Raw genomic sequence first — 14,912 nt, 5'->3', positions numbered from 1 at the left:
CATGGAAGCTCCTCTAGCCGCCATGGAAGCTCCGCCGCGCCACGCCATGGAAGGTCCTCCGCGCCGCCATGGAAGGTCCGTCGCGCCGCACGGGAACTCCACCGCACACAATGGAACCTCCACCGCCCGCCATGGAAGCTCCTCCGCCCGCCAAGGAAGCTCCGCCGCGTTGCACGGGACCTCCACCGCATGCCATGGAAAGGTCCTTCGCGCCGCCATGGAAGGTTCGCTGCGCCGCACGGGAACTCGACCGCACACTATGGAAAGCTCCACCGCCCGCCATGGAAGCTCCTCCGCTCGCCAAGGAAGCTCCTCCACGCCGTGAGGGCGTGAGCGGATATGACGGGTGGGGCTGCCGAGGCCGGGTCCGGGGACGGCGAGGGCGCCGGGATCTGGCCGGGGCCGGGGGTGGTGAGGGAGCCGGGGGCGGCCACTGCGCTGGGCACGGGAGGTCGCAGTAGCTGGAAAACGAAGCTGACGAGTGGGGTCCACCTAGAAGGCTGGAAGTGATAGGTGCCGCGGGACCCAGCTGTCGGGATGGAGAGATAGGAGCAAGGCAGGGGTAGCAACGATATTTCACATGCTCATGCTGACTGGGCGTCAGCGTGTCGAGTTGGCGTGGCTTGCCACATGTTCAAATATGATAAATTAAGAACTAAAACTTCTCTCATGTGGTAAAGTTGTAACTTGACTTCGTAAGAGTGATCGTCAATCTTAATAATGGTAAAAATGTAAAAGCCTCGGGTTGATGGATGCCTGAAGAAACGTAATTAGGCTGTGTTTAGTTCGTGAATTTTGAGAATTTGGCTATTGTAGCACTTTCGTTTTTATTTGGCAATTAGTGTTCAATCATGGACTAATTAGGCTCAAAACGTTCGTCTCACGATTTCCAACCAAACTGTGCAATTAGTTTTTTTCGTCTACATTTAATGCTTCATGCACGTATCACAAGATTCGATGTAATGGATACTATAGTATTTTTTAGAAAACTTTTTGAGAACTAAAAAGACCCTTATTACACAGAAAAAAAAAAAAAAAAACCAAACCGACCCCCGAAGGCGCCGCCCCTCGCCTCTTGACTCCTCGAGCCTTCTCGTCTTCCCCCTTCATACGCGCCCTAACCCTCGCATCTTCTTCCCTAACCCTCGCATCCTCTTCCTTGCCTTGCCGCCGCCGGGGCCGATCTCCGCTGCCCGCCAGCCATGGAAGACTTCTGCGTGGTGTGCGCCGATACGCTGGAGTGGGTGGCGTACGGATCGTGCGGGCACCGCGACGTGTGCTCCACCTGCGTCGCCCGCCTCCGTTTCGTGATGGACGATAAGAAGTGCTGCATCTGCAAGACCGTCTGCCCCTTCGTCTTCGTCACTAAGGTTCGTTCCTCTAGGGTTTGCTCTCTCCGGACGGGACTAGTTCCTTATCTGTGGTGTGGTGCGCCGTTGGATCTTGGGGTCATCTAGGGTTTCGGTTGGATTGCCAGATTGGTTCTTGCTAGTGGAATTAGAAGTGAAGGATCTCTTTCCGCGACTGGTACATGAACGTTTTAGGTAATAGCGTGAATATACGTTGCTTTTGATGTCTTGTAGCCTGATGTGATCAGCATAGGTTGTCTCATGATCATGATTTAGTTGCCTGGATAGTTGGGGCTTTGAGCTAGTCTCTATCATGATTTATGTGAGCTTCTATGTGTATATCCAGCCTTTTGCACATTATAAACTGTATGTTGCCAAAACAATTTAGAAAATGTCAACATACTGTTCTGAACTGATTTTTTCCTTAAAAAAACATTAAGATTGCATATGAACAGTATTCATGTGAATATAATTATATATTATTTTCCCATTTCACAGGCCATGGGTGAATACACTAGAGTGGTGACTGATTTCTCAGTGTTCCCCTGTGGGGTAAATGAGGGCAAAGCTGGGGATTTCTGGTACCATGAGGATACACAGGCATACTTTGACGACGCGGACCACTACCGGATGATACGGGCAATGTGTCGACTTTCTTGTAGTGTTTGTGACAATGCAGAAGATCAGGTTGCCCTTGCTGCTCAACCAAAGCGCAGAAGCAAGTTCAGGAGCATCGATCAACTAAAGGGACATTTATTCCATCAACATAGGTTGCACATGTGCAATCTTTGCTTGGAGGGGAGGAAGGTGAAATACTTGATGAACTAGCATATTGTGTGTTAGGAATCACACTAATCTGCGTTTCAAACTGTCATCACCTCTTAGTTGATTTCATGGATTATACCGTCGAATTTAGCTTCAAACCTTAGACACATGTTTTGAATGATCTTTATGTGATTTTCATTGGTCCATGTTTCATGCATAATGTTTTCTTTTATATAGGCCCCTACATTGTACATGTATAGTGCTGTACAGTTTATCTTGGCTTCAGTATATGATGTTGGTACTTGGTACCTATGCTATAGCTTACCTAGTGAGCTGTTATGTCTTGGTGAAAACAATAAAATATATTTTGAAATTGAAAAATACTGTTTCCTTCCTGTAGTTTTTTTAGCTTGGTGTAATGAGCAGAACTTATTTTGTTTATTTATATAACATGGTTTAATTTGATGATGTTTTTTCAGAATATGCATCTCAACCCACTGGATACAGTTGAAATGAATAGCTCTATTTGAACTATTTAACCTGAATACCTGATTATTGTTTACAACTAGCATGCTTGACATTGTGATATCCGTTGCTTATGTGACTTTGTCTTTGGTCAAGAAACTATGCAACGCTGTTCTCTCTGATTCAATGTAGGTTGTTTAGGAAAATGACATATGGCATGTTTGGTTCAAGTCCTGGTAGGTAGCTCCCAGGCCAGGCAGCATTGCCAGATGCAGGTGTCTGAGGGATTGCTGCCTGGTCCAGGCGGCTTTGTCCAGGAGTGAACCAAACTAGCCCACAGTTTGTTGTCAAAAAAAAAAAAAAAACCTAGCCCACAGTCTCCAGAGTGAAAACGCTGTTCTCTTTGACTTGCAAGTCTTGTTAATATAATATACCATTTTTATAGTGAAACTCATATAGCATGAAAGCATTTTCCATGATGAATCAAGTATCATCAACAAGTTTTTCGGAATCTGTGTAATGCCAATTTTTTCATATATTTATGGACCAAGTTGAATTTTATTGACCAGATAGAATCCTAAAACCATCTATATTTGGATTTGGATCTATTATGTTTGTTTTTCTACCTCCATTATGCAGATGCAATCACATTGTTAACATGTCCATTGCCTTGTGTGCATGTTCTTACACCTGCATACATGTTGGGTTGCTTTATTACTGTCATACGAGTGTTCACAAATTTTTTTATTGTTCATTGTTGTCCTATAGTCAAACATTGTAGAACTGGGGTCATGTAATTTGCACTCTAAATTGCACTTACAATTTTCATATTCATGATTGTTTATTGAAATGGTTTGTATGTGTTTTGAAGGTGTTCATTTGTGAACAAAAGCTTTATTCAAGGTCACAGTTAGCTCAGCATATGAAGACTGGTGACTCTGAAGTGGATGGCTCTGAGGTAGAGCGCAACGGTTTTGCTGGGCATCCAATGTGTGAGTTTTGCAAAAGTTCATTTTATGGAGATAATGAGCTTTACATGCATATGTCCAGGGAACACTATTCTTGCCACATATGCCAGAGGTATACTGCAACCTTTGTCCTCAGCTAAGCTTATGCAACGATTTATTCAATGTGTTGAATTTGTGATTGTTGTTTATAGGCAGCATCCTGGGCAGTATGACTATTTTCGGAACTATGATGACCTTGAGGTATGTTGTACCAAATTGATCTATTTAGGCTTCTATCTCATATCCAGTATATATGCAGCAAATCTAGTTGTAGTTCTGCCCCTACCCATTAGCTCAGGTGCATTGCATCTACAGTTTTACTTTGGCGCCTAGCTGGGCTCTTGAGTCCCTTGGGAAAGTGGTCATAACTGCATTCTCATATATGCTCTCTCAATTCAATTCAGATGCATTTTCGAAAAGATCATTTCCTCTGTGAAGATGAAGGATGTTTGGCAAAGAAGTTTGTTTTCTTCCCGAGTGAAGCGGAGCTGAAGGCAAGTTGTACAAGTTACTGATTTGCTAATTTTCATCAGCCATTAATCACATGTACCAGGTTTTTTTTTGGTTCTTATTGAGTAGTGTATTTCAACAGAGGCATAATGCTATGGAGCACGGTGGGCGGATGTCTCGTTCTCAGAGGAATGCTGCACTTCAGGTGTGAACCTGGTTCTAGTATTTTCGTTTCCTATCATGGTTTCTCTCTATCCAATGTATAAGTTCTTGGTAAAAGATTCGGTTTATTTTGTTAATTTATTTGGTTCATTCAGAGTAAGTTTTCTAATTTGCCTCTGTCAGATACCTACCAGTTTTATATATCGAAGAAATGAGCAAGAACAACGGCGTGGCAGAGGCAGGGGGCGTAATGCTCTCCATGATGGATCTGACAGTCGTATGTCATCATCTGCACAAAACGGCGCCGATGGCCACGCAGGCCGTCTTGATAATGTTTCAGGGTCGTTTCAGTCATTAAGTATGGGATCTAGTTCTGGGGGAGCTGAAGTTGGCCAAGGCTCCAGGACTGGACGAGTGCTCGAACAGTTGTCCTTCCCACCTCTTTTAGACCCAGATATTCCTGACAACAGCGTTGATTCTTTTCATGATGAAACCTCATTTCCTTCATTATCAGAGCAGCAATCCAGGTATGCACTAGCTCTCAATCAGAGTGCAAGGGGCGCTGCGAGGCTTGGGGATGAGTCACTGTTCCCCCCTTTGCCTGGGTCTAGTAACAATAGGGGTGCTGCTTCAGCCCAACAGGGCCTACAAAGTCTAGCCAGGAGCACACTTGCAGCAAGACTTCAACAACGTAGCAAGGGCCCTGTGAAGGTACTTAATACTGCTCGGCCTCGTCCCTCTGAAAATCTTGAAGTCCTCTCTAGTTCCACCCAGACATGGCCTACACCTGATCAGGGGCTACTCTCTGGATCTTCTCAGCTTCGATCTGGAACTCAACCAACAAGGGAGATTGGGTCCATGCCAGCTGTCTCCAGTAACACAGTGTGGAATCCTGTTGCTACAAACAAGATGAAGCACTCTGTTTCTACGCCTAATCTTGTGTCTGGTGGCTCCTATGCCCAAGCATCATCAAGTTCAGCTTATGGTAGCAACAGAAGTCAAGATCCTCCTCAAGGTAACCAAACTTTGCCTGTTGCAGAGGATGTCCGTGCTGCAAACAAATCTCTGGTCGAAAGAATGCGTTCTGCTCTGGGAATGGATGAGGACAGGTACTCTGCATTCAAAGAGATTGCTGGTGAATACCGTCAAGGTATCATAGATACTTCAGAGTATCTTTCATATGTGGAGCAGTTTGGACTCTCACACCTTGTTCCTGAAATGGCTAGGCTATTACCTGATCCTCAAAAACAGAGGGAACTTGCTGATGCATATTATACAAATACACGGTTTAAAAGCCTCCAAGAAAATGGAGGTGGAACTAGCTCACAAGAGGGCAACCATAAAAAAAAGGGGAAGGGGAAAGCTCCTGTCATAGAAAGAAGTGCTGCTAATGATGTGAAGGGTGGTGCACTAGCAGATAACATTCTGGACACTGTAAGAAGGGTTCAATCAAACCACCAGGCTCAGGAAGGAGAGGCTGAGGTGCTGTCGAAGGATGGGTATCGACCGTCCAAGGGGGTCCAACTGGCAGCTGGACCTTCATCTAATCTGGACAGTTCGTCTGGTGCAAAAGATAACACAGGCAAGGGAGGAGGCAATAAGCAACCAAAGAAGACATCAAAGTTTCTCAGAGCTCGTTTAGGTGACAACTCATTAGCCACGCTTGATTTAAGTCGCCCTAGTGCAAGCCCTGAACGTCCTGAAAGGGAATCACAAGGCCCAGAGATGGGGTTGCCAGTGCGAGGTGCTTGGAAGAATGGTGGGAGTCAGAAAATCTTTTTGAGCAATGGACGGAAGTAAAGAGTCATTGCAACTGCATTTAGACGTGGAGACGGGGTTGTGAGCGCCAGGTGCTTGGAAGAATGGTGCGGGGCAGAAACTCTTTTTTGAGCAATGGACGGAAGTAAGAGTCATTGCAACTGCATTTAGACGTGTCCTGTGCGTTGCTACGGGCACACAAATTTGAACTACATAAATTTTGTAGTCATGCATTTCAAACTCGTAATGATGTGGTGGGCAGCACGTACTTAATGTGGTGTAAATATACTATACGACTAGATGATTTTGTGTGCGTTGCAAGGGAGCGTTTGGTATTGTCGAAAAATCCTTGCCAGGTACAGTCAAGATATAGAGGATTCTTGTTCACATGTTGCTATATGTTTCCAATGCTTTGTTCTTTATTAAAGTCCACATGTTGCTATATGTTTCCAATGCTTTGTTCCTTTTTAAAAAAGCATCTAATTGATGAAGTATGCAAACCATTTAAACTTGATGGTTCCTGATTGCATATTCCTTTCTTATCCCGCCCTATTGTGAATTTGTGATAGACACGTACGACAAACTCGAGTTACAATAGCAGGTTGTATGTACCTCGACGCTGTAGGCTCGCAGGCTTGCCCATGAATATACGTACGTGACACTTTTGTGTTCCTCGATCTGTGGCCATATACATTCTTTGTTCGATTCATGTATGTGCTTGGAGATCTGTAGCCATATACCTGTCTTCACAAAAACGTACACGCTACCCAGTGGTAACAAAGACTTATTTGTTCGATAATATGCCTCAAGCTCCAGCCTCCAGGTGAGACGAGAACGAGACTAACAACACCTGGGCTGGAAGGCACGGGAGAACGATGTGTCGCTCACTTGTGAAGGGATCAGCGAGTTTATGGACTTCTCTTAAGGGGTTGTTCGGTTTTTTCGGAATACACAAGGAACAATTCCAGTTCCTCAAAATTAGTACAAACTATTGAATTATTTCGGCTAGGAATTATTCCTGGGCTCTAATCCTGATGAAACGAACAAGCCCTAGAGCCCTAGAGGAGTTGATGGACTTTACACCAGCGGTAACGAGTTGTTAACTTGTTTAATAATATATATATACACACATACAAACGGTAGTACGTAGTACGATGGACAACTGGCTGCATCTAATCATATTTTTACATATACCCTTAAATAGTGGTTAATAATGGGTGGCTCCGTTCGCTGGTCTGAAACTTGGCTGAAACTGAAAACACTGTTCCGGCTAAATTGTTGTGAGAGAAAAACACTATTCTGGCTAAAAAAAGAAGCCGAACAAACCGAATATGGGATAAACCGAACAGGGCCTGTTAGGCTAGCCAAATCTTTAATCTAATGATAATGAAGCTACAAGTATTACGCAGTTTAACTGCAACCACATTACCTCTATTCATTCGGACATTAAAAAATAACAAGGTGCCAGCATGAACATGAGCATGGCTAATTGATCGTTTATATGCATGGTTAAAGTAGAAAAAGCTACAGCACTATACCAAGGTCTTGTTTAAATCCAGGGTGTAAAGTTTTGGGGTGTCACATGGGATGTCACACGGGGTGTTCGGATACTAATAAAAAATTAAATTATAGAATGCATCAATAATCCACCAGACGAATTTATTAAGCTTAATTAATCCGTCATTAGCACATGTGTACTGTAGCACCGCATTGTCAAATCATAAACTAATTAGGTTTAAAAGATTTATCTCGCAAATTAGTCGCAAACTATATAATTATTTATTTTTTAGTCTATATTTAATACTCTATGTATGTGTCTAAACATTCGATGAGATAGGGAATAAACTTTAGGGGGAGGAACCAAACAAGACCCAAATCCCGAACTATTGCGTCTGGATTTCAGTTAAAAATTAATAAACTACTAAATCATTGGTAATGAACAAGCAAAAATCCATAGTTAAGTACATATAATATTTTTGTTGTTGTCATGGGCTGTCAATACTATGACAAATCTGCAAAAGATGAGATAAAAGTTTAAAAAGTATCATGACAACACATTAAGATTATTAGCAATGCATTAAATTGAATATTTTTTATGTTAACCATGATATTCCTCGAGCTTCTTTCGAGTATAGGCATGCTTCAACCGTGTTTATTTAAAAAGGAGAAGAAACCAACAAATAAAAAAAAACTAGTATGTGACGATTGAACAGAGTTGACCCATCTTATTGCCCTTTTCGGCTTACCTCATGTTCGGCTTGTTTTTTCAGTTGAAATAGTATTTTTCTCTTACAATAATTCAACCAGAACAGCGTTTTCAGCCAGTTTCAACAAGTCAAACAGGCCAATATGTTTGATCAATGGGTTCTGGTCCTGTTAACCCACTTTAGACTTTAAAAATAACTCTTGTAGTTCTTTAACATTAATTTGTGGATACAGTCAACTACGCAGCCGGCGCATGGTATCAGCAACTTCTCAAACAAGATAACGGCTCCGATAAAAAAAAACGAGATAACGGCTTTCGATGACGGTGGCCTGAATCCAATCGCTACCTCTGGTTTCCTGCGCCTCCCATTGGCCCGCGTCAATTGAGGAATGCAATTCCTACGAAAAAATCCTTTGGGGGGTTTTTTGAATGTAAGAAAAACCTTTGATTTAAATGGGTCATAAAGTGAAACTGGTAGGCCCATATTATATTCGTACGTTCGGAGGCACTTCCAGATACCTGCACGGGAAGCAAGGGTGCGTTTAGATCCAAAATTTTTTTGATTTTGGCTCACTGTAGCATTTCGTTGGTATTTGGTAATTAATGTCTAATTATGGACTAATTAGGTTCAAAAGTTTCGTCTCGCGATTTCTCGACCAACTGTGTAATTAGTTTTTTTTCGTCTACATTTAGTACTCCATGCATATGCCGTAAGATTCGATGTGACAGTTACTATGCAAAATTTTTTGGCAACTAACGGGACCCAAATGTTGCGAGGCAAGACCATTGCAATGTTGCAAACATAGCCTGGCTCCCTGGCAGAGTGGAGTGGCAGCGCGTGGCAGAGAAAAGCCCTGCCCGCTGGTACGCTGGCTCCTTGCAGTGAGCAGGAGGCGATGGCCGCTGGCCGGTGCGTCAGCCGTCAGAAAGGCACAGGGCACGACAGGATCCAGCAATGAATGGCAGCATCATGACCCATGCATCGCATCCAGTCCTACATGGGCCATCGTGCCCGGCCTACAACGTCCCGTAGGACCCGTACTCCAAAAAAGAAGACCAGTACAGGACTTTTCGGCATCGCTGATAGCTGACGACTCGCCAGTCTCCACGGCATGGATTCAACATGATTTCAACACTGACACAACTGAGTACTCATCCCCTAGTTAACAAGCTCCCGGTGCATGCCCTGCCCTCAACGACATTAGCTATCTAAATATGCTAAACAATCTACGCTAGTGCTCAAATCAAGATTTGCGTTACACACAAAGGTTGGGCCAGATGCGTTTAGTTTCCTGCAAATCTGATGGGGAAATGGGAGGGGCTCCTGGTGGCCTATTTCTGCGGCGGCGGCGGCGGCGGCTTCTTCCTTCCCGGGATGCATCTTCCCCTGATCCCTCCTCCGTCGCCTTCCATCTGCTCATCCATCGTCTCCTCTCCGATGGCACCACTGCCGGGCCTACAACTCCTGGATGAATGAAAAGTTAGAAACAAGAATGAATCATCCATGCAATCGTCATCGTCCCTTCCTAGATGCTGCCTGCAAACGCTAAACAGTAATCACGTGACATCGGCACTTTTTGCTGCTCTTATAATCCGTCCTTTTCGATTTGTTTTTTTTTTACCGAAACCATGTTGTTTTTCTCTCACGTGCTTGTTTTTTCACGCATAGCCCTATTATCCTACTGTACGTGTCCTACAGGTAATACCACAGTAGTACTCTACCTTGTCAGCCTGTAGCCGTGCAGTGACGACTGTGCTGTGCGCTACGCAACTCTACACGGGCATGGCACAGTGCACAAAGTACGCTCACCGCTGCACGGGTACAGCCTCACCCTCACCGCCCCACGGAACAGTACACATGGACACATGGGTCCGTGCCATGCCATTATTCAGGGCACGCAAAAGTCCAACGAATCACGTCAAACAGAGACTACTCGTTCGGTACTCCGGCGATACGCCACATTAGACACTACTGCTCCTCCTGCGTCCTGCCGTACCATTCCCTTTCTCTGAGCTTTCTCAACGTGCCGTGCATGCTAGCCCTCGTTTAGTTGGGCCGATTCGGCGCCGACAAAGTTACTGTAGCGCCATGTAGCGCACCGTGCCGTGGCATTTCGTTTGTATTTGATAATAATTGTCCCATCGTTGACTAATTAGGCCCAAAACGTTCGTCTCGTAAAGTACAACCAAACCGTGCAATTAGTTTTTAATTTCGTCAACATTTATTATTCTATGCATGTACCACAAGTTTAATGTGACGGAGAATTTTTTTTTTACATAGTGTCAAAATTTGGATTTTGGTAGAACTACTACTTCTAGATGTGCACAGAAACAAAACCCTAGGACGAGATCGAGCGGTCTTTCGCAACGACACGACCACACGAATGCGACCATGGAAAAAAACTGCCAAAACCGCCAATTACCCAGCGTCTAATCCTGCCATGCACGACAAAGCTAGGACGTGCACGTAGACGTACTGTACTACCAGAGCAAAATTCCAAGTGAAGTGAGGACGTGAGGTTACCTCTCCTCATTGTACGAGCTGGAGCGCTTGAGCGACGACGCCGGCAGCGGCGTGCCCCTGCCGCCGGCGCCCTCCACGATGCTGCCGCTGAAGTACTCCTTGTCCTGCACGGCGACGTGGCCGAACCGGCGGCCCAGGTCGCCCCCCGCCGCCGCCGCCTCCTCGTCCTCGTCCTCGTCCGCACCGCCGCGGGCCGAGAGCCGGCTCACCAGGCCGCAGCTCCGCCTCGGCTCAGCGCGGCACTTGCCCGAGCCACCGCCGCCGCCTCCTGCCGCGGCTGGCGCCGTCGACCCACACGCGATGAGCTGCAGCAGCATGGACCCGGGACGGCTCGGTTCGACGGGCTCCTGTAGCAGGTCCGAGGCCCGCCGCCCCGTCTGCTGCTGCTGCGCCGCCGGCGGCTTGTCCGAGGAGGTCGAGGACGGCGGCGAGGTCTCCTCAACGGGGAGCTCCACGGGGCGGGCCCTGTTGGTGGTGCGCGCCGAGACGGCGGCCTTGTCGGCTCGCGCGGCGACGAGCCGGCCCGACGACGCCGTCCGGCGGTGGTGGTACGAGTACCCCAGCTCGTCGTCGTCCCGGTCCTCTACGGCGTCGTCTCTGTAGCTGTCCGCGTACTGCTTGTGGCTCATGTGGGGCAGCGCCAGCGGCGCCTTCGTCGGCGACCTATCGGTCACGCGGAGGTGCTGGAATCGATCTGCAACGAGCAGCACCAGGTGAAGTGTCAGGAAGAGATGGAAAAAAAAGGAGCTCACAGTCACTGCACCAATTGAATTGAATGATCTGGCGAGACAGGTGGCTAATTAATTTCAGATGATGGGCGCTTCCACATCGCAAAGTCTTCGCGAATTACGAGGTGGTGCAGAAAGGGAGACGTGCACCGTGTGAAAAAGGCAAAAAAAGGCTGCGCTCGCATTTACCCAGCTGGCCAGGCCAGCTCCCATGGTCGTCCAAGTCCAACCCGGCTGACGGTGAAAATCAGCGTGTGCGTTTCCATTTTTCATGGATATGCTTCGGTCGGCTTTCATATGCATGCAACTTTGCAAGCCATGGACACTTTCAGCAAGGTCAACGCAACTAACTCGGACGAGGCCCTTGTTTAGTTCCCCCGTATTCCTGAATTTGGCACTATGCAAAAAGAAGATTCCCCGTCACATCAAACTTGCGGTACATGCATGGAGTACTAAATGTTGACGAAATCAAAAACTAATTGCACAGTTTGGTTGTACTTTGCGAGACAAACGTTTTGAGCCTAATTAGTCAACAATTGGACAATTATTACCAAATAAAAACGAAACGCAACAGTGCGCTACAGTACCTGATTTTTTTGGCGGCGCCAACTTCGTGGGCAAACTAAACGCGCCCGAGATGGAAGTAAGGAGACGAGGGTCGATGGGTACCTGAGGAGCAGCCAGGGAAGAGCTCGGAGCCCTTGAGCACGTATTCGACGCCGTCCGACGGGTAGATCACATCGTTCTCCGACAGGTCGTTCCACACGTACCCGTTCTTGTAGTTCCTTCAACAATCAAAATGTGGCCAGCAAATTTGCGTGTAAGCTCACCTGTCCTGCTCTCAGAGTGCGCACGTTGCCTGTGTAGCGTAGAGAAGGGAAGTACTACAGCAATACGTACCTCTTGCAGGACCATGAGAAGAGAGCCGGCATGCCCTTGCCCCTCAGCAGCGTCAGCCTGTCCATGACATCTTCACACCACAGCCGCGAGAGCGTAGTAACAAGAAGATTGCAGCAGCGTCAGCAGGGAGCAAAGAAAGAAAGAAGAGTGAACATGCAGCTTGCAAGCTCCACACTCCACCACAGTGGATACCTTTGAGGCGGAGTGGCTGGTGCGGGTGCTGCGCGAGCTCCATGAAGTGCGGGTGCTCCAGCTGGCCGTTCCGGCAGAGGTAGTAGATGATCTGCACCTTCCTCATGGGCCTCGCCGGCGCCGGCCTCGCTGACAACGCGTACGTCGTCGGCCTGACACGCTCGGGGCTCGCCTCCACCCCGCCCACCGGCGGCCTCCTCCCTCCGGCTCCGGCCGCCTCCATTTCCTCCCCTTGTGTCCACACACACACGAAACAGCTGGGGCTCTTGCAGCAGGAATGGCGAGTCGGCAACCTTTTGCTGTACGAGCCTACGACGAGGCCGCTTTGGGATTTCGAGAGGAGAGCAGAGGCGACGACGAATGGAGTGGGAATGGAACGTCAGCCTAGCCGGGTTCCAGGCGGCCGAGCACTTTTTATACGTCGCGTCGCGCGCTTTGCGGGTTTCGAAAGAACCAGGCACCCATGGCATACCCACCCACCAAAGAGGCATCGGCCAAAGCTTTTTCCCGGCCGTCGTGTTCCGGTTAGATTAGCTTTTAACCGCGCCGCGCCGGCTACTCGAAGGGCACTGCAGGGCGGCAGAGCTCGGGCGGGCATGCAGACGGCGTCATCAATCGTGTACTGCGGCGCATTGATTGCACCTGCCCCGCACGGTGCAGCGCTGCCGTGGGCAGCAGCGCCGGTGCCGGGGCCCGGCAGAGACGTGATGTGGACTTCTGCTGCGGGGCGGAGGAAGGCAGACAGCGGACACTGGAGAGAGGGAGAGGGGGACCCCGCATGGGCATATGGCTGGCCCCGTCCTGCCCGCGCCTTTCCTGGGCTCGTCGCCTGTGTCGCGCGCACTTCGGCCGGTTCGGCCCGGCCGGCCGGGCCAGGCGTCTCCCTCCTGGACCACCAGTCACCACACGCCCTGCTTTTGTTTTGGTCTGGTTCGAGGTTTGCGACTGCGATTGCATGTGCAGGCAGGGCGGGGGACGCGATTAGCGAGCGTCTTGTGCGATCATTCAACTAGCGCAGTGCAGTGAAGGGCTTGCAGCTTTTGGAAACAAAGATAACCAGCGCAGGTCTTGGAGCCTGCTTCTCGGTCTGATCCTGATGGGATGGGAAATGGCAGGCCGAGTCACGGGCCACTTCTCATTGCTCTTGCTCTAGGCCAATGCTCATAGCTAACGCCTTTGACGTTTCCAACTTTTCAAACCCGACGAAATTGCTCATTGGGTAATTTTAACAACGATTTTATCGGTTGCATCACATACCTGGTGTCACGCCAACCGCAAGGAAGATAAATCTTACCGCATTCATAGTCCAAAGAAATTATAGACTTTATCGGAAAAACTTCTGGAATTAATTTTTTCAAGAAATATCAAAACACTTTTTACATAGTTCAAGTGACATTTTTATCAGGCGCAACTCGGACGCACCACGCACACTCCACACGCAAAGAATGAGACCGGGAGGCTCTCTGCCCTCCGGTGCATGAGAAACGCGCACCCTATTTTTCATAAGGAAAAAATTCAAAAAAAGGTGTGACACTAGGATTCAAACCCTAGTGGATAGCCTTCCACTGGATAGTCCTACCACTAGACATAAGTCCTTTCTCTACATGGTTCAAGTGACTTGTAAATGAGGTAACTGTTGACAGAACCGTTTAAAATAACACGTTTTTAGAGACGTTCGTCTTCCACTAGACACTAAGCATCACGAAAGTGAGCTACATCGGGCAGTTCCGTCGAGCACACCCTAAGAAAGAACTCAAAATAATCCACGTTTTACATTCAGAATCCAATAATGAGTACGAGCTTACAATACTTAGTCCATTTCATACAACCAGAGTTCTTAGAAATTATTTATTACAATACCAGAGTTCAGAGTGCGATAATTAAACAGCGGAATGAAAATAAACATCTAGCGAAAACGGTATAAGAATCCGTCTGTGCCCACCAGAAGAATCCTCCACACAAGAGCTACTCCTCAAGCTGCACCTGCAACATGGGTAAAATAAACCCTGAGTACATAATATACTTGCAAGATTTACCCGACTAGCGAGAATAGTTTCCCGACTCCAAAGAGTATGATAGACAATATGGGTTTGTTGTTTTCTTTTTGTTTGCGAAAAGCATTACTAATAATTCATTCTTACAGTCAGGTTTTATTAGCAGTCATGATTACTTCATTAGCTAATCATTCTAGGTAAGCACCTGTTCTACTTTCAAGCAAGGGTTAAGCAATCAGAACCATTTCACCATCTTTCATCTTCTAGTTCTTACTATGGTGTTAGACCATAGCCAAGTCGTATCGTCTCACCGAAATGGCGATTCGTGAACCAATGTATCCTAGCTGGGTACCCCGAACACACGCCCCGTTTGTACCCCAGTTACAAATAAGACCAACCCATTCCACTCCTA

At 47.3% G+C, this 14,912-nt stretch overlaps 2 protein-coding genes across 2 annotated transcripts; one reads left to right on the top strand and one right to left on the bottom strand.

The window, feature by feature from the left end:
* The first annotated feature begins 1,057 nt into the window (after positions 1–1,057).
* On the top strand, positions 1,058–6,485 carry LOC136535585 (uncharacterized). Its single transcript, XM_066527886.1, has 7 exons — positions 1,058–1,370; positions 1,848–2,156; positions 3,451–3,659; positions 3,739–3,787; positions 3,991–4,080; positions 4,179–4,241; positions 4,382–6,485. Exons 1-7 carry the CDS (start codon positions 1,203–1,205, stop codon positions 5,996–5,998), a joined length of 2,505 nt encoding a protein of 834 aa, XP_066383983.1. The 5' UTR covers positions 1,058–1,202; the 3' UTR covers positions 5,999–6,485.
* A 2,712-nt stretch (positions 6,486–9,197) lies between these two features.
* LOC136540472 (protein SOSEKI 4-like) lies at positions 9,198–12,958 on the bottom strand. Its single transcript, XM_066532480.1, has 5 exons — positions 12,507–12,958; positions 12,315–12,384; positions 12,084–12,199; positions 10,687–11,380; positions 9,198–9,627 (listed from the first exon to the last, which is right to left on the bottom strand). The coding sequence occupies exons 1-5, from the start codon at positions 12,727–12,729 to the stop codon at positions 9,495–9,497; spliced, it is 1,236 nt and encodes a 411-aa protein (XP_066388577.1). The 5' UTR covers positions 12,730–12,958; the 3' UTR covers positions 9,198–9,494.
* Positions 12,959–14,912: the final 1,954 nt, after the last annotated feature.

Source organism: Miscanthus floridulus, chromosome 2 (genome assembly GCF_019320115.1).
Source record: "Miscanthus floridulus cultivar M001 chromosome 2, ASM1932011v1, whole genome shotgun sequence".
Taxonomy (NCBI): domain Eukaryota; kingdom Viridiplantae; phylum Streptophyta; class Magnoliopsida; order Poales; family Poaceae; genus Miscanthus; species Miscanthus floridulus.
This window is presented reverse-complemented; position numbering and strand designations above follow the sequence as displayed.